This window comes from Tauraco erythrolophus, chromosome 5, assembly GCF_009769465.1.
Source record: "Tauraco erythrolophus isolate bTauEry1 chromosome 5, bTauEry1.pri, whole genome shotgun sequence".
NCBI lineage: Eukaryota > Metazoa > Chordata > Aves > Musophagiformes > Musophagidae > Tauraco > Tauraco erythrolophus.
The window spans coordinates 29,833,693-29,851,943 of NC_141469.1; the positions used below are offsets into that span (position 1 = coordinate 29,833,693).

The 18,251-nt window shown below is 36.6% G+C and overlaps 1 protein-coding gene across 2 annotated transcripts in view; it reads left to right on the forward strand.

Annotated features, from left to right (window-relative positions):
- Nucleotides 1-18,251, forward strand: part of NSD2 (nuclear receptor binding SET domain protein 2) — a 59,489-nt gene that overhangs the window by 12,485 nt on the left and 28,753 nt on the right. The window contains exons 2-7 of one of the 2 annotated variants that reach the window (XM_086612559.1): nt 4,051-4,216; nt 9,372-9,538; nt 9,903-10,394; nt 15,065-15,209; nt 16,240-16,317; nt 17,792-17,910. In XM_086612559.1, coding sequence (XP_086468685.1) covers nt 4,051-4,216; nt 9,372-9,538; nt 9,903-10,394; nt 15,065-15,209; nt 16,240-16,317; nt 17,792-17,910 — 1,167 coding nt within the window. The remainder of the gene's footprint in view (nt 1-4,050; nt 4,217-9,371; nt 9,539-9,902; nt 10,395-15,064; nt 15,210-16,239; nt 16,318-17,791; nt 17,911-18,251) is intronic. The other variant, XM_009984048.2, reaches the window with a different exon arrangement.

Consider the following 18,251-nt stretch of genomic DNA (forward strand, 5'->3'; position numbering starts at 1 on the left):
TCGGTTATGAAAGTGCTGAGAGAAATGACAAACAAATCTGTGAAATGTTAAGGGAAGAGGAGAGGCATGTTATATTTTTTCCTTTTTGGGTCCTTCTCAGCCTATTGCAGCTGCTGGCCCAGATGAGTTTTTAAGGATGCTGGTACTCTTCAAGGCATAATTTATCACAGAAAAACTCAGTTGCAGTAAGGGAAGTACTCCATTCCACGCTCCACACACCCCTAGACAAAATAAAATCAAATCTGTCTAGCTGCCTTTCAGAGCAAGTCTTTCATTAGGATACTAATCTGGAAAGCCAGGAATTTCGATGTCTGCCATACGAGTAGTGCAGAGCCTGTCAAATGGCCTGTGTATTCGGTGTTAGAACTGATCTGTGTGGGAGTCATCACCTGCTCACCCAAGCTTTGATTGCCCATTTATGTAACTTCTCTGCAGTCTGGTGTTCAAAAGGGGGAAAAAAAAACGCTGGAATTCCTTCCCAAAGTAGAAAAGAAATACGATCACAAGCTTTTTCCTTCTTCTGTATAGCGTAACTGGTTTAAAGTTTGAGGCTAAGGTGATTGAGGTGGTGGTGATCTCACAGGCTGCAGAGCTCGCCTATAATTAAGGAAGGAGAGGGAGGGGAAATTCTGTGACTAAATGTGTATGTGTTTACTTCTGTCAAAACTGCAGTAAAAGGTAACAGGATGAGGCATATGCAAAGCAGTCCAGACTTATTTAGCAATGACAGCAAGCAAAGACTGTCTGTGTTCCTCTGCAGCACAGAAAGCATGACAGGCTTTACTTTGTTGGCATTTATGGGTAGGAGATCTAGTTAGAAATGAGGACAATTTCAAGAAATAAAAAGTCATCAAAAGGACGTGAAGAGCCAAAAATTGAGGAGAAGGGATTTTAAAATTTTTGTGTGACCTTCCGTTGCTTTGCAGTTGTGCTCTAAATCAGGAGTCTCCCATCTTAATTTGCTTGCTAAAGTATCATCACAGAAAGAATTGATCAGCTATTGCAGGAGGAGGTATTCCCTGTCTTCTGGTGCGTTCACACTGACCACCAAGAGTGTGCTTCTAGTCCTTCCTCTCCTTCCACAATCAGATGCCCTGTTCTGTCTGATTTCATGTTGTTAAGAATGAAAACTTGCCTAAACAACAATTTCTATTTTGTTCTGGAAGACAAAAAGCCTGCAAGTCAAATTACTTTTTGTATACCACTTTGTAACTCGAATGGTGATTTCCTATTCTTAAAAATTGGAGAGAGTACAAGTGTCTCATAAAAGAGTTCCAGCTCTCATCGCATGAGAACATAGATGCCATCGGGGGCTAGGTGGCAAATTTGTTTAGAAATGCTCTCTTCCTGCCATCTCAGACCATCCCAAATTAAAAAAAAAACAACCTGGATACTGAAGTAAAATTATGCATATAACTACTGTTTGGTATCTAGCTTTTTCTGATGTTTTTAGACAATTTAAATACTTAAGCATTTAATGCTATGCTAGCAGTTTGCAAAAATATTTTTGAGAGGAAATATTGAAGAGACTATTGATGTCCTACAGCTGCTTGTCTCAGAAGTATATGCTAGGAATTTCACCTCACTCTTTACTTTTGAGATACCTATTAAATAGATGAGAGTAATTCCCAGAATGAAAAAATAAACTAAACCAGAATAATGTGGGAAAGTAAGATGAAAGTGAACGAGTTCATGATGATGTTTTGTATAGGTTTTTAAATAATGTCATATGAGAGCTCTTTGTATATAGAATTCTGTGCCGTATTTTGCTGTTCTTTTAGAATATGCACATTTTATCAATAAAAGAAAACATAAATACAGCAAGCATTGTATAGATAAACCTTTCAGGTTTTATCAGAGCCTGTTATTTTCAAGTTTTTTATCATGATCCAGTACAGTAAAAGAATTCTGGGCATTTTTAAAATTTGTGAAGTGCTTGTAAATGTATTGAAATGCAATATTCACCCCTGTGCTGCCACTCATTTTAGATTATGCTGTAGTAAGAAGCACTGCTAGAACCTTCTCATTATTCCAGCCGGCTCCCTCTCAGACTGTAGTCGTAAATCTTTGCAGCTTAGTTGCCCTTTCTGAAAAATACAGGGACTCATAAATTAAAAATGAGGTTCAGAATCCTGAGTAACTTTTCCATTTTTGAAAAGTAACTAATTGAAAAATATTTTCATCCTACCTATTTCATTTAAATGCTGAAGTTTTTCCAGATCTGTTCTCGGCATACGTATTTCTTAATTTTTAGCTTTTAAGCATAGCCTTCCATGTCATGTTTAACTGCTAGAAGGAGCATTTGATTTTTCACATCTGCTTGGAATCTTTTAGGTCTATTGAGAGTGCTGGATTTGAGGCAAGCTCAGCGGGAGGGGTTTTCTGACAGTCTTACAGAATCCTTAGAGAGCCAAAAACCTTGAGACATGGGAGCATGGCTCCAGCTGGAGGCACGTGAACCAAGTCTGAATTCATCAGAAAAGCTGAATCACTGGATAAGTAACTGTCCCTAACAATCAAATGACCCAGCATCATGTGTGTTTACCAGGCATAGCTTTAAAAGCTTTGAGGAAAGCAGTTTCTGAGTACATTTAAGCTTTAGGTTTTTTGACTGGATGTACCTCTATGACTGAGTTGCAAAAAACCCTCTATGCTGTTGCAAGCACATCAAAGATTTTTGTTGTTTGTGTTTGGAAAATAATGTGTAGTTAATTATGGTAGTATTCTCTGGATTTAAAAATCTGTACAAGGTAACCTGATCTACTCTGATTCAACATAACGCTCCAGATACTTGTTTCCACATTCTAGGTTTCCAATTTCTTAGCAGTGTTTGTTCTTTCCTCGTGCTGCTTTTGATTAATTAAAAAAGAATTTTGCGCCAACGCTAACATTAAATCCACTGAAAGCCTGAAGCTCTGGTCCACCTTCTGTATGTTGAGCTGGTACTACATAAGATGAACGATATAATGTGCTGCACAGAAATTTAGTACTACAAAATCAGAAAAACAGATTAAAAATATGTGGGTTTTTTTTACGGATATCTGTAACGAGACACATTCTGTGCTTTCTTACATCCAGAGTTAGTGCTCACCTAGATAAAGGCGTTCATTATTTATATCAAATAGAACAGATGAAGCCAAAAAGACAAAATGTAACTAGCTTCATAAAATGGTTTGAGTTGGTGAATAAATGTCTGTGTTGCTGAACTTTGTTATGATGTAGTAAAAATGTCTGTCTATTGTAGGGGAACACAAAACACCCTTTTAGTTAAATCTATCCCTTGAAGTGGAAATAGTTCTGTAATTGTTTTCCAATAGCTAAAATAGCTTTAGAGCACCAGCTGTGCCTTCACAAACTTTTATTGCTAGAATGGAACAGAAGAAAAATCTTGGAAAAGGGTGTGGGGAAGGGTTCATGTCACAAATTCTCAGTATGTAAAAAGACAGCTGAAAGATGCAGAGTTTGGGGTTTTTTAACTGGTTATTTATGTAGTTTTTATTCAGATATAAAGACAGTATTTCAGTCTTTTCCAGGTTGGTTTTTGGTTTTTTTTTTTTTTTTCTTTTAAATCTAAGAACACATTTGTGTGTGTAGCGCTTAAATTGATTAATAATATTAAGTACAGAGGGAGGTTGCACATCCAATGCTCAGTTAATGTGTTTGAAATTAAAGTAAGCCTTCCTGATGATCTCTCAGCAGTTACTTGAAAGATAAAGGCAAACCACAGCTTACTTGGTAATATTTCTAACTAAAACCAAAAACATAAATGGAACTTGGAATTTTTTTTCTGTGAGAGAACAAAAATTATGAGCTAAAGTTTTTATTACACATGAAATATAATTATTGTTTGTTAGCAAACATGATAGCTCTTTATTCTGGTGAACTATTTCTTATTTCCCTCCTTCTATTAGCACTCTGTGTTTTTGCATGTAATGAGAATGTTTAAGCAGATTATGAACTGTAGTTTGTTGTTTATTTTTGTGTGCTATTTAGTAGTCCTAGTGGATATCTGAAGAAATATGGTGGTTTTTTTTTTTTTTCTCTTTCAAGGCTCCTGCTAAGAGAGATCCAACTCAAAGTACCGTCAAAGAAGACAAAGTCCATCTGTTGAAGTATAATATAGGAGATCTAGTGTGGTCAAAAGTGTCTGGTTTTCCGTGGTGGCCATGTATGGTTTCTGCTGATCCCGTTCTCCATTCCTACACTAAACTAAAAGGTATGTCAATGATGCTACAAACATCCAGATTTCTTCTGGTATACGTAACCATTATTTTGGGTAAATTCTGTTTATTTTATCTATTCAGTTGTATCAGTAACTGAATCAGCTCTTTGTGGTGAAGGGAATATTAAAATCATGTAAACTCTATTCCTGAGCATATAGCAGATGGAGATTTTTTTCCACAATCTCTTTTTAATGCTGAACATTCTCTGAAAGATACAAAAATTGTGGTCTATGAAACTCTATGGAGTCTTATTAAAAAAATTATCTGGTGGTGCTTTCCATTGTTTTTATGCTTGGAAAAGTGATAGTGCTAAAAATTTTATTCAAAACTAATGGGAATGAAATACTTCTGACAAGTATGCTTTACTAGAAGCAATCTGTAATTCAAGCATCAAAATTTTCCGTGATTCATAGAATCAATACAGTTATCTACAGACAACATTAGTAGATTCTAAAGACAGGGACTACCAAGTGTTAATGAAATTTTTAAGTAGGAATCTGTATGATTTCTTAGTCTCATTTGCAGCTTTGTTCTCTGTTCTGATACCTGAAACTTTTCTGGCTTATCTGTGCTGATTGTAGAATGATAAAGTAATACAGGTTGGAAAGAACTTCTATATATCATATGGTCTCTCAAGTTGGAGCACGTTGCTCAGGACCTTGCCTAGTCAAATATTTAGTATCTTCAAGGATGGACGCTTTATAGCCTTTTTGGGCAACTTGTTCCCGTGACTGACAGCCATTATGGCAAGATGACTTTTCCCTTACCTAGTTGAGATTTCCTTTGTTTCAACCTCTGTCTGTTGCCTTTTTGTATTTACACTGTGTGAATCAGAAAGATTAGACACAATTTACCCTTGGTGAGTCTGTGCTGGCTCTTTCCGGACACCTTCTTGTCTTTCATGTGTTTGGACATGTCTTTTAGGAGAATTTGCCCCATAGAGTTGCAGGCATTGAGAGTAAGCTAGTCAGCCTTGCTTGTAGTTCCCCAGATTATTCTTGTTTTTCTTGAAGATGGGTGCGACATTTACAATGTTTGCCTTTTTCCAGTCATCAGGTATCTCCCTTGATGGCTGTGACCTTTTAAAAATTAGAGAGATCACCCTTGCAGTCACATTGGCCAACATGTTCAGCTCCTTCTGAGGCATCCCATCTGGTCCCATAATCTCATAGATGTCCTATTTGATTAAGTGTGCTTTGACTTTTTCTTAATATGCTGTGGGTAGTGGCTCAGTCTTGCAGCCTTTATCACTAGACTAAGGGACCTAGAGGCTTGGGGGCAGATGTTACAGTTTAAAAAACAAACAAACAAAAAAAACACTGAGAGAAGGCAAAGCGTAACCCAGCGTTTTCTGCAACCTTTGTCACTCAGTTTCCTGCCCCAGTGTTAGCATTCCTTAGCCGCCTTTTTGCTACTGTTGTATTTACAGGAAATCTTCTTGCTGCACATTGCATCTCTCTCACTAGTTTTAACTCCACAACTGAGCACTGTAAACTATTTTTTGCTATATTTATACCAAACTGCACTGAAAGTTTAGAAGACTTGCAGATTAAGGGAGAAAAGCAAGAAGTAATAGGAATATCAAACTAAAGTAGGAGCACCTAACTTTGTTTTGATATTTTTGTGTCTAAATACTTCTATGTATTTTATTAGATCAGGCAAAAGTATTGGTTTCCATTGGTATGAAAAGAGTAGGACATTTACTTGTCGCTAGAGATTTCAGTAACTTTGAACTATGTATTTTCAAATCTGGAAAAGGAGTGTTTTTGTGGTTTAGTTTTTATGTAATTTTTAAAGGTTGCATTGAGAACTTGGAAAATAGACTGGAATACACATCTAAAATTTACATGGGAATAGACTAGAATACACATCTAAAATTTACACAGGAATTACAAATTTCTAATGTGGAAGGACTGTAAACATGTAGGATTGGAAATCAGAATAATCTTGACACTTTGAAGGTGTGGTCTGAAAAAAAATTCAGTTCGGTAGGAGTAAGTGTTGGATTTTTACAGTGGTAAATGATCAAGCTGGGAAATGAGTGGAAAGCTTCATTTTCACAGAAAGGAATCTGAGGGTCATAATAACCCATTGTAGTTTTCTCCAGAAAGACCAAAGTCACACTAACATAAATTAATAGTGCTGCTTATAAAAAGCATGAAGTAGATCTTTGCTCTTCCAGTGGTAGCATGGCCTCAGCAGGAGTACTTTGTTTATTTCATCCCATTTGGGCCATCTCGTCAAGAAACCTGGACCAAATGGAGAAGGTTCTGAGGACAGCATGAAGAGAAATCTAGGAGTCTGCACAAGCAGACTGAAGGAGCTGGGGCTGTGTAATCTGACAAGGAGGAACTAAAGAAGAGCCCAGTAATTGGCATTAAATAATTTAAGTTACATGCAAATAGGAAAAGGCGTAAACTCTTCTTGTTGTGGGAAGAAGAGAGCTTAGTAGCAATGAATATTTAGACTACATATTGAGAAGAGCTTGGAGGGGATAAAGATTGTGAAGCATTGGGGTGGATTGCCTGGAGAAATGGTGTGATCTCATTCATAGGAGGTTTTGAAGAACAAATTGAATGAGGATCTCTGGGATTATTGCTAGACTTAATGTTGGTATTAAACTAAATGGCTTCTTGAGAACCCTTTCAAGCATTCATACGATTGCTAGAATGGTTAATATAGACTCCCAGGCAAATTTTTCTTGTAGCGGTCTTTCAGAGTCTTGATCAGACAGTCCCTGTGACTTTAGTCTTTGGATTATTAGGTCTATTAAACTTGCATCTCTTTGAAGTAATGTGGCTGAGGGTAATTTCAGATATTTGCTCTGGAGTTGGCTTGGGGCCTGCCTTTTCCTTCAGGAAGTTTAACTGGGTTTGGGCAGCCATCATAACTGAGAAATGCACACTGATATGCATATTTCCATCATTGTGTTTTTCCGGTCTTGTATGATTTTCCACCTACTGTTTACTATTGAGGCACTATCAAAAGTCTCCTGTTCCAAACGGAAGAGTTCTTTTGTCTGGGAGTTGTAGAAGTACTCAGCTATGTCTCTTTATTTCTCATTTCTAGGTTCTCATTAATTTCATTTAATTTCTCATTAGGTTCAACAGTGTTTATAAACAGTCTGAATTTCTGGACCCTAATATTTGATTTCATCATTCCAGCTGGTTAGGCTTGAGAAAAGTTTATAACTTTCAACTTGCAGGATGCATGCTTTCGTGTAAGAAGGCCGATACTGAGTCAGACTAATGCTCCATCTCATTCCATATCCTGTCTCTAACTGTGGTCAACCACATATGCTAGGGTACAGAAAAAAACAAGTAATGGTGGTGGGTCCCCAGAATGCTCTCCCAAGCTTTTAATAACTAGTGGTTCCAGGATTCTGTGTGCCCTAAATGATGTCTTTGTATATAACAACCCTTAATTGAACTCCATTATTTTATCCAGGAGCATTGATACGAATTCAGCCCACAGAAGGTATCTGAAGATTGGCAAATAAGTTCAAAGATTCGAGTGGTAGACACTATTTCTTACACTCCTTAATTAGGCAGTTACAGCTGTCTAGCATTATATTGTAAAAGGAAGAGTGTTTGTGTCGGCTTGGAATTGGGCTGTTGGCTGCTCAGAGGCAGATCTTTACAGGTGGTTGTAAATATAGTTTGTGCCATCTCTCTGTGTGCAGCTAGGACGTCCTGGTAAAATATAAAAATTATCCTTTATGTCATCATAGACAGATTTCGGTCATTGGAGCTCAGTAGTCACTAGTCAAGCAACATTGTCTTGATGAGGACAAAGTAATTACTGTGTAAGAGAATTGCCTCTGATTCTGCGTTACTGGAACATGTATTGCATTACTGGAACATGTATTATACTACTGGGTTGGATACATGATGCATACAGCCCCAAAACCTTTCCCTATGCCATCCCTCTATAGATGCTCATACCTGCTCTCAGATGAGTCATTTTAAGTTCAGAAAACCCAGTAATAATAGTGTGTGAAGCAATCAACTAGAACTATTTCTGATTAAAGTAGAAGACGTGCAGTGTATGGATAACCTGGCAAAATCTAGATGTAGTGTGAAGACATCTATAACGGAGAACTATGACTGTTAATTGTTCTTACTGGGTAGACATCTTTACCTGATTTCCTCTCAGGCTACATGTTAGACCTACTAATGTGGTGACACCTTGAAGAACTATAGATACTGTAGGAGGGGCGTAACTGATCCTTTTGTAGCAGGATTGAAATTACAAACAGAAGTGTAGGTCATCATAGTTAAAACCTTCTCTATTTTTAAATGAGACCCTAATTTGAGCACTTAGACGACAAATCTGCAAGTTTTAATAGAGATGCTAGAGGACATCTTAAGTTTGATTTTCTTACCACTGCCTTTTAGAAGTTTGTTGTTAATTGTGAACTCTTTTGTGAATTTTGAAAGTCTTGTCTTCCCCCTTGACTGTAGAATAGCTGAGATATTTAGAAGGGAAAGGTTGTATGCCTGTATCTTAACTACAGTGAGCCAGTATACCTCTTTAGAATCTTAGAAGAATGATTATTTCTTGTCTAGTTTTCAGAATTGTTCTCTTATCTTCCCACTCTCCCTTCCACCACCCAGATCTTTTCATTTCTTGCTTTAATTCCTTAAAAGCTTGGTTAAGATGAAGTTGTGATTGCAAGTGTCAAAACTAGCTGAAGTATGTGTTTCTATTCAGGCATATTAGGAGATAAAGCTGAGGCTAATCAGAGATGAGACTGAGTGCACAGGCTATCCAAGCTTTGGAAACTTTTTCAAATGTAGCATTTTCAGAAACATCCAGGCCTACACATAAGTTAATATACATGGAAAGCACTGACAGATGATTGTAACCTTAATTTAGCAAAGCATATTCTTGTTTAGAATTAAACTATTGAGCTTTTGTGTCCGACTTCATAGATTATAGCTCAGGGACTTTCAGGATGGTTAGGTGGGCTTTTGAAAGGTTAACCAGTTGTACTGTGCGTTTTTCATGGCAAATACAGCAGCTTACGAAAGCTTTCAAGACAGCAAGTGCAGAGAACAACCTAAGTTATATCTTAATTTTAAGATATAACTCATTTTTATTTTCAGGACAGAAAAATAAAATTTTTAATTCATTTTTAATTTTCAGGACAGAAAAAGAGTTTTCGCCAATATCATGTTCAGTTTTTTGGAGATGCCCCAGAGCGAGCCTGGATATTTGAGAAGAGCCTTGTGCCCTTCAAAGAAAAAGACCAGTTTGAACAATTGTGCCAGGAAAGTGCAAAACAAGCCCTCACTAAAGCAGAGAAAATAAAGGTAAGAGGCTATTGAGTCAGACAAGATTTGCAGCTTTTTATTTTACTGTTACAGGTATGTACAGATACAAATAGATATTTTGGAAAGCTTTAAAGACAGTTTGTTTTACACAGGCTTGTAGTCTTATATTATACTTATAGATGCAAAAAATGGGATGATTTACCACTGTTTGTTACTTATTAAAAATCAGTACTCTTCTTTGTCATTGATTTATGCATGGTATCAGTACTATCAAATACAATTACATTTGAATGCCTGAATTACAATTACACATTACTCTTAGTCTCGGAATTGCTTTGTATTAATGTTGACATTTTGAAATCAAATGAGGGCAAATTTCTCACACTGTTGTCTTATCTTGCAGATGTTAAAGCCTGTTTCAGGGAAGCTGCGGCCACAGTGGGAGATGGGTGTTAAACAAGCGAGTGAAGCAGTAGGCATGACAGTGGAAGAACGGAAGGCCAAGTATACTTTCATCTATGTTAGGGACAGACCTCATCTTAATCCTCGAGTGGCAAAGGAAGTTGGCATTGCTGTGGAACCGTTAGAGGAGATAGATGAGTCATCTTACTCAAACGAAGAAACTACTCAGAATCTGAAATCGGTGAAGGAATCTGGCATTCCTAACAAGAGGAGGAGAAGGACATCAAAATTTTCTGCCACTGATGATACGCAAGAAAGCAGTCTGTCAGGGACTAAGAATATTACTCCTCAGAAGTCATCCGAACAGGCAGAATCCAAAAGAGGGATAGGCTCCCCTCTCAATAGAAAGAAAACTCCAGCATCTACTCCACGAAGCAGAAAGGGCGATGCAGTATCTCAGTTTTTGGTCTTTTGTCAGAAGCACAGAGATGAGGTTAGTCTCCTTTAGCTGTTATTGTTGTTGATTGCCTCTTCTCATTTCTATACTTAAAGAACCTTCTTTACTTCAGTTGACAAAAACTAGCTGTTACGGTAGAATCCATGATACTCTGACCTTGACTTGGTATGCCTGCAATCAAAACTTAGTCTAGAAAGGAATGTAGATGAGCAATATAAACAAGATAGTGATAATGCCATTGTACTTTAAGTGTAAGTCATCTTAGTATCTTCCTACATAATCTAGTAGTCTTTTGTATTAGCCATATTTTTTTTTAATGTATGTAAAATATTGTAGATATGCGTACATATGCTCAGGCAAATGTAACGGTTGTGCTTTTTATGACAATCTACTTGTAGTTAGCTTGTACATTCTTTTTGAAGATGTGGCTCGGTTCCTTCTGTTTATTCCCTCGTCTTTGAACGATTGAAAAACTCCATTTACCCACCTAGAATCTTTTGCTGAGCTTCAAAAGAAGCTAGTTAACAAAGCTTGTGAAAATCACTGTTAGTGTGCAGTCTGCTGGGACAGAAACTAGGTCCTCTTGAGAGGATTACACTTAAAGACAAAGTAGAATAAATAAATACCTTAATATCAACATTTCTAAGGAAGACTGTTAGAGATATAAAAGCAGTACTGCTGTTCTAGCTCATTGCTTTAAGATCATCGCCATTGTTTTTCTTCCTTACAACCCTCTGCTCCTTTTGCAGTACAATTCCATGCACTGGAAGAAGCATGAGTTCTCGTATTTTGATGTAGTTGTACTATTCCAAAACACCGACAGAAGGACCAGAAAGTTAGTGATGAATGGTTGACTTCTTTATAGGATGTTTGTATTAGAAAACATTAATAGATACAAACTTACATTATAAAGAAAAACTGAAAAACAGATTCTGTTGCATGGAAGTCAATTAGTAGTGGTTCAACTTAGAATCTTTACAGATCATTGCAACTTAAGCTAATATTGAGAATACAAGTGAACACAGTGTTACATACACCTTTAGTCACTTTGTTTAATTGAGAAAAGCATTGGCAGTTCAGTTTGCTGACTCCAGAAAGGAAAGGGGTTTGTAGCCAGACTATTAAATACAGATTTTGACATACTCATTATGAAAAGCTGTATGGGTAAATCAGCTGTCTCATGTTTTAGAGACCCGAGTTCTATTTCCAGTTCTTCTATAAGTAACTTTGTGTCTTGTACAATGACAAGGGGGAATTTCCTTGTCCTTTAAGGTAGGTAGCAATAAGTCTTGTGCAATATTGAGGGTCATAAAATTAATTCTCTGGAAGAAATGAGATTATTGTGTCTGGTTTTATGGACTCTTAGACAAACGTATCTTACCACAGAAGAGGCATGCCAAGTCTCCGATGTTATATCTCTATTCTCTGCTAGTTATCAGGCTTCATTCCCTACTATGGTTATACTGTAAATCTCAAATAAATAGTTGGAAAATATGAAGACTATTACAATATTTGACATTGAGGAATTGCTTTGTCTTCACTGTTGTTTCGTGAAACTGAAAAACTTGCATGAGCTTGAAAATCACACTGATGATAGTGGCTAATATTGCACAGAGTTTTAAGTAGAAGGAAGAAAGTTTCAAAATAGTACATATATTTAGAGAGAGGACATCTTACAATTTCTGCCTAGAATACCTTTTAATAAGATCAGTCATGAAAACCCAAGTCCACCTGATTGTGTGATGCATTCTAATAGGTGCAGAAGCACTGTGCACAGAACAGAACTAGGTTATGAAAACTGCAGATAACAGTCCCTCTAACCGATCAGGGAGGTAGAGTCTGTCTTTTCTTTCTCTTGATTTGAAGTTAACTGGAAAAATGGGAAACACCATTTTAGATATTCATGCTTCTTACACAGAACCTGAGTTTAGTTTATACTTCCAGCCTGTCATGTCACTTTGAAAACGGCAGTTGCATGCCTACGGTGGAAGGTGGAGGTTGCATCCAAAGTAGTATTGGGAGTTTCTCCTTCCATTAGGCTTATCTGGTTCAACTTGCATGGTTTGCTTTCCATCCAAGAGTTTGTTTTGTTGCTGTTGTAGATGTTTGGATGCTTTATAAGAAGCGATAATGTTGGCTAAAATACAGACCTCTTTTGTAGGTTTCTACACGCAAAGGCTAAACAATGCAACCTACAGCTACTTGTATTGGTTGCATTGTTTAGCCTTTGCGCGTAGAAACTTACAAGAAAGGAAAACTATGGATCCATCTTTGGCTCCCAGACTTGGGAAAGAATGGAAAGGAATGACTGAATTCTTCTCTTTTGGGGCCTCTAATATTCACAAGCTCTCTTAAAAGTAGAGCCATTTCTGCTGTGTCTTGCTTGGAGTCCAGGTTTACATGGTAGTAGGATTCATATATCGGTTTGGTTTTATTAGTTACTACTTTTAATGTTACTTTTTCTGGGGATAGGAGGGTGAGAAATAGTTGAACTTTTTAGAAATTAATGATGGCTGCTGGAAGACTACATGAACTGCAGGAAAGTGTTTTTAATGATTTAAGAGGCATCCTTCCCTGAGGGAGGCATTGAAAGCTTGTAGCACTTTCATGGTTGTAGTGACACATTAAGTATTTTGTGCTGTTACCAAAGGAGTAAATATATATTTTGTACTGTTGGCATTCTTATGCACTTTCTCTGTGAAATATTAACTATAGTAATCATTAGAACGGAGTGTCTGACTTGAGATAGAGGTATCGTTCAGTGAGAGGCAGACAGCTATACTGTTTATATTCATTCATTGATTTGGGCCTTGAGTCTATTTTGAGCGAAATTAAGAAATCATTTCACTTAGTAGGGTTTACAATTGAACATTTCTGCATGCGTAAGGAGTTGTTGAACATCAAGACAAGTAAGAGTGAAAGTAATAATACGCTTTGCTTGGATGAGCTAGGATGTGTCTGGTCTAATTGCCATGTTTTCCACATCTATAGTGATATTAATTCCCAGATCTAAGAAAAGATCTTCTATGTGTTCTGTAGCGTAGACTTAGAATAAGTACCTGGGAGAAGTGTATGATTTTCATGAACATCGAGGAGTTTTCATTCCATATGTATGCCAAGATTGGGTATTACAGTATGAAGACTTTGGAGAAGACTGCTTGGCAGTTTCCTTGGAGACCGCCTTTTAAGGATCCGTTAACCATTAAGAACCATGGGTGTCTTTTGCCTGTCATTTCACAGCACTCCGAATCAGTTGAAAGTTGATTTTATTCATATTTTGGTGGGACTGGAGGTGATGTTGACTTGTATCTCATTTGTGCGAACAAAGCTAGTTACGTGCACAAAGAAATATACGCTTAGCAGCAATGATCAAAATTGATGCTAATTTCTTTACCTAAACAAGTGACATTTGTGGGAGAGGTACCTTGTGGGTCTGTCTTTGTTCTCCACTCAGTAACTTTTTGGACATTGTTGGATTTTAATCAAACTTTGAGTAGAGGCCTCCAAAAGTAGTTGTATTCTATAAGCTTTATGCAAATGGATTATGCCATATAGAAGCAAGAGAACTCCTAGTGCTTTACTAACGGAAAAATCACAGTATGAATTTCCCTACCGGGCACTGAATAATCCCAGTGGAAGGAAGGTAGTGCAACTATTGTAACCCCTGGAGAAGCTTCAGTCACACTTGCATCTTGTTTGACAACAGGAAATGCAATTTTAAGACACTGAGTTCTAAGAAATTAAGTTTAATCATTTCCACTTATCACAGAAAATTTGTATTTGTTTTCTGTTGAATGATGTTACTGTTTGAATGCTTGGCTTTGTTGGCATAGTTTTTATTTCGCTCCATGATTTTGGGGTGTTGGTTGCATCACTCCACTAATAGGATTTTGGAGGATCCTAGGTGATGACATGGGAGGGTTTGTTTTTAAAGCTACTGTTTCATTTCTGTAGATCGTACACTCTTAGAGCTTTTTGACTTCTATGATTAATCGAATCTGGTTTTCCTTAAGTAGAAGTATGGGAGTACTGAAGGTGTCTGGGAGGATTTTTTCTTTGTTTTTAATACTGGATTTTCTGTTTGTTGAATAAGCGTCTAGAAACTCTCCTAAATTCCTTGCTGATGGCTATTATGTGTCATGCTCTTATTATTAAGAAAAGATGCACAGCTTTTTGAGTTCCTAATGTTCATATACATAGTATAAAAGGGTGAATTAATATAGGAAAATGTTGCATCAGATGCTAGTTCGTGTAAATCTCTCTGCTAAGATAGGTGTAATGAGTTCTATGTAGAATGAGTTTTCCTATGAATTGATGGATGTCTTTGTAGGCAAGCATATATTCCAGTATTGCTTGTCTGTCTTTTGTGCTATAGATTTAACTTCGTCAAGAAATAATAGAAATTTTTATGAGTGGCCACAAGACAAGATTTACACTCACTCCATTTTTTTGAACGTTGAAAGGCAAATAGATACTTCCATAATGATTCTTACTACTTCTGAATCTGCTAATAGATTTTTTTTCTTTTTTGAGAGAGAAATGGTATTCAAAGAAAAACTGGATACAGAATGTTTTAATCTAGTTCTGTCTAAAGCAGAAATGTTAGATAACTTGTTTGTATCCAGTTTTCCAGAGCAGTAGAAGTATGTACGCCACTCTTTTCAATGGTCACCTTTTTTAATACAACCCTATTTCTGCATGTATAGGTGGTTGCTGAACATCCAGATGCTTCAAGTGAGGAGATTGAAGAATTGCTCGAATCGCAGTGGAACATGCTTAGTGAAAAACAGAAAGCTCGCTATAACACAAAGTTTGCCATAGTGACCTCTCCCAAATCTGAAGAAGACTCTGGTAAACGTAAAACTGTGCTAGTGTACTCTAACTAAATTTGATATACATAGTGGTGGTAAACTAAGCACATATTTGAGACCTGTAGGGAAAACGGTTTTCACTGTTTTCCAGTTTTAATTCTTGGTGTTTGTGCCAATAGCAAAGGAATGCCAATGGTTACAATAAACGCAACCCATGAAGTCTACATTTCTTGCTCATTGTTCTGAAAAGTTGTTATATGTAAACCTTCTACTGTTTAGAGATTGCCGATTTCTCATTCTTCTTCTGCCCATAAGCAGCTGCCATTGCATCCACTGCGTGTTACGAGTGGATGGTGGGAAGGGAAGACACAAGTGTTGCTATTAGTAAAATTTGAGTGTGTTTTTTTTTTTTTTTTATAGAATAGTTAGGAAATGGTTCAAAAAGTTTAATTAGTGCTACACCTTTTCTTCATATATACCGAAAATATATTACCTCATATCATCGTCAACTCAGGAAGAAGTATTCCAAACTTTATTCTGAAACTTTCATCCATTTGGCGTTTTATTGTGCTACTCAAAGATTTTAGGACATTGTAAAAGATTGCAAATAGTTTTTTTTTTCTCCTTTTATTTTTTTGTTGCTGTTGTCTAGCGTTTGGTTTTGATAAACGTTCTCAATTATTTTGCAAAATATTTGAGGGGTTTTGGAGTCACTTATTTGAGAAAGAAGGAGGAAGGTAGTTTGGCATTTGCATGAACTTTATCAAATTTATCTAGCTATCATTTTTCAAATTTGAATAGTTTTACAGCACTGTAGGAAGTCTTATTATGGAAGTATTAGAAACAAACAGGTGCTGCTTTGGGCAATGACAAGAATGAGGGAGTGTTTGAAAGTTTGTGAGACTTGGAAAAACTTGTATAAAAATGGCAGTCAGTTTTGTTAACTATCTGTGTGTGTGTGAAATAACATCATTTTGTGGAAAACTGAAAAGTTTTTAACTTTAAAATTTAAGTGTCAAACATTTGGATATCAGTTTAAAAAAAAAAAACCACATTCTGTATCTCTCAAGGTTCATCATTGAAGAATATTGGAGAGGCCAAACGTAAAGTGTTTCAAGACTCACCTAAAAGGAGATCAAGATCCAGAAGTAATTGAAATTTGTGTTGTGTGCAAATAGTTCATCGTTATAAGTAGCTATTGAGTGTATTTTTTTATGTAATCGCCCACGTATCATAATCTCTTTATTTTATCTCAGATGTTGTCTTCCTTGACGTTAGAATTTTAATGGATCCCAAATTAAATATCTAAACACTGTAGTGCTGAATTTTGTTCACCTTCCTCAGTGTCATATTGCAAGAAATGTAATTGAAATTGTACCTGTACCAGGTGTTTCTAGTACATATATTGTGTACATTTATAGTTATCTACAGATGAAAACATGTCAGTTCAATCGTTCCCGTACCCAAATCCTCATATCTTAAACTTGGAAGAATATTGTGGGATTTCTTTTGCTGGCTTTTTGTAAGTAGCAGGTTCTCCTGGAGCCATTTCAGTCTGCTTTGTGGATTCAGAGTCTGATAATAGAACATGTCCTAGATTGTTCAGATGAGAACATTAATTTGAAAATTATCCATATTTTCAAGTTGCTCTCTTTTTAATACTTACAGCTATTTGTTCCCACTGGAATAGAATGCTGGTAGCTGTAGGGCAATTTTCAGTTAATGTGTTTGTGCCCCTGGAGCTTGCAATCTTCATGCTAATAATACTCTGTAGCTTCGTAAACTAGAGGCACTGGAGAGTGTAATAATGTTGTCATTTCATCCTGATGAAACAGACCTTCCTAAACATTCATCTGTCTTTTTGATAGGTAGAGCAAGTGCAAACAATAGCTAAACCTGTGGAAAAGGGGTATGTAGGTTAGTCAGTGACCTTTTGTAATTTAACAGCTGCTTGAACTTTACAGTGATCAGTCATCTAGATATGTGAATAAGTCTGTTGGTTTAAAATGACCAACCTGATTCTGTTCTTAGGATTTTCTTTCACAAAGGATGGGGATCTTACAGTCTCCTGTACAATATAAGTAAGCTTGTGTGAGAGAGCCTGGAACTGCCATACCAGAATTAATCTGTACAGTTGGTGATATCTTGTCTTTTCCAGATGTCCCTTGATAGATGTCGTCACTATCTTCATCTGTATCATTTGGAGAACTTAAAGGAGACTTAAGGAGGAGATTTAAAAATTCATTTCAGTGATAAGACACTGTTACTAAGTGGCAGGAGAGTTAAAAGCTGTATAGGTCAATCATGTGCAGTCTGACAATATGAAACAAATGTTGGGCAGTGATATTCAGATCTTAAACTAGTGCTTATACAGGTAGACTTACCTTTCTAAAATAACTTTAGTATGAAGCAGTTGATTTGGATGTGTTCCAGAGTTAGTCTTCAGCACCAGAAACCAGACCTTAAGCATTAAGAGGTCATCAAACTGTTTTAATGTTTAATCATGTTTTAAAAATAATGACTGAAAGAAAAGTAACTTAAATAACTAGATCAGTTCAAAATAATTTGAAAGTGGGTTTTAGATTATTTTTCATGTAAGTTTCCCCCATCCCCCATCCCAAGGTAACTTACATGGAAATAAAAGAAACCAAAAAAAGAGGACAAAGGAACCTACAGAAGATTTTGAAGTTCAGGAAGCACCTAGGAAAAGACTCAGGATGGATAAACAGAATAATCGGAAGGTAATTATGTCGTTGGTTTGTTTGGGTTGATTTATAGCAGCACCGATCACATTGCTGTAGTTAAGTTTGTCAGCATTTCCGTTTTCAGGATTAAAAAAGTAATGTTTATATATCAAACCAAACTGTTGTAAATATTCAGAGATACGTGTGAGCTTATCGCTGTGGGGTGTTTTTTATTTGGTTTTGAGGATGGAGATAGGACTAAGTAGCAACTGTGGTGAAAATGTATACTGAGAAAATCTGTTTCCCAAAGGAATGTGCAGAGGCATGACCTTTCCATGTTGTCATGCTTTGTAGTTCTTTTTCTTTCCTCCTGAATTGGAGTTCAGAGATATATACAA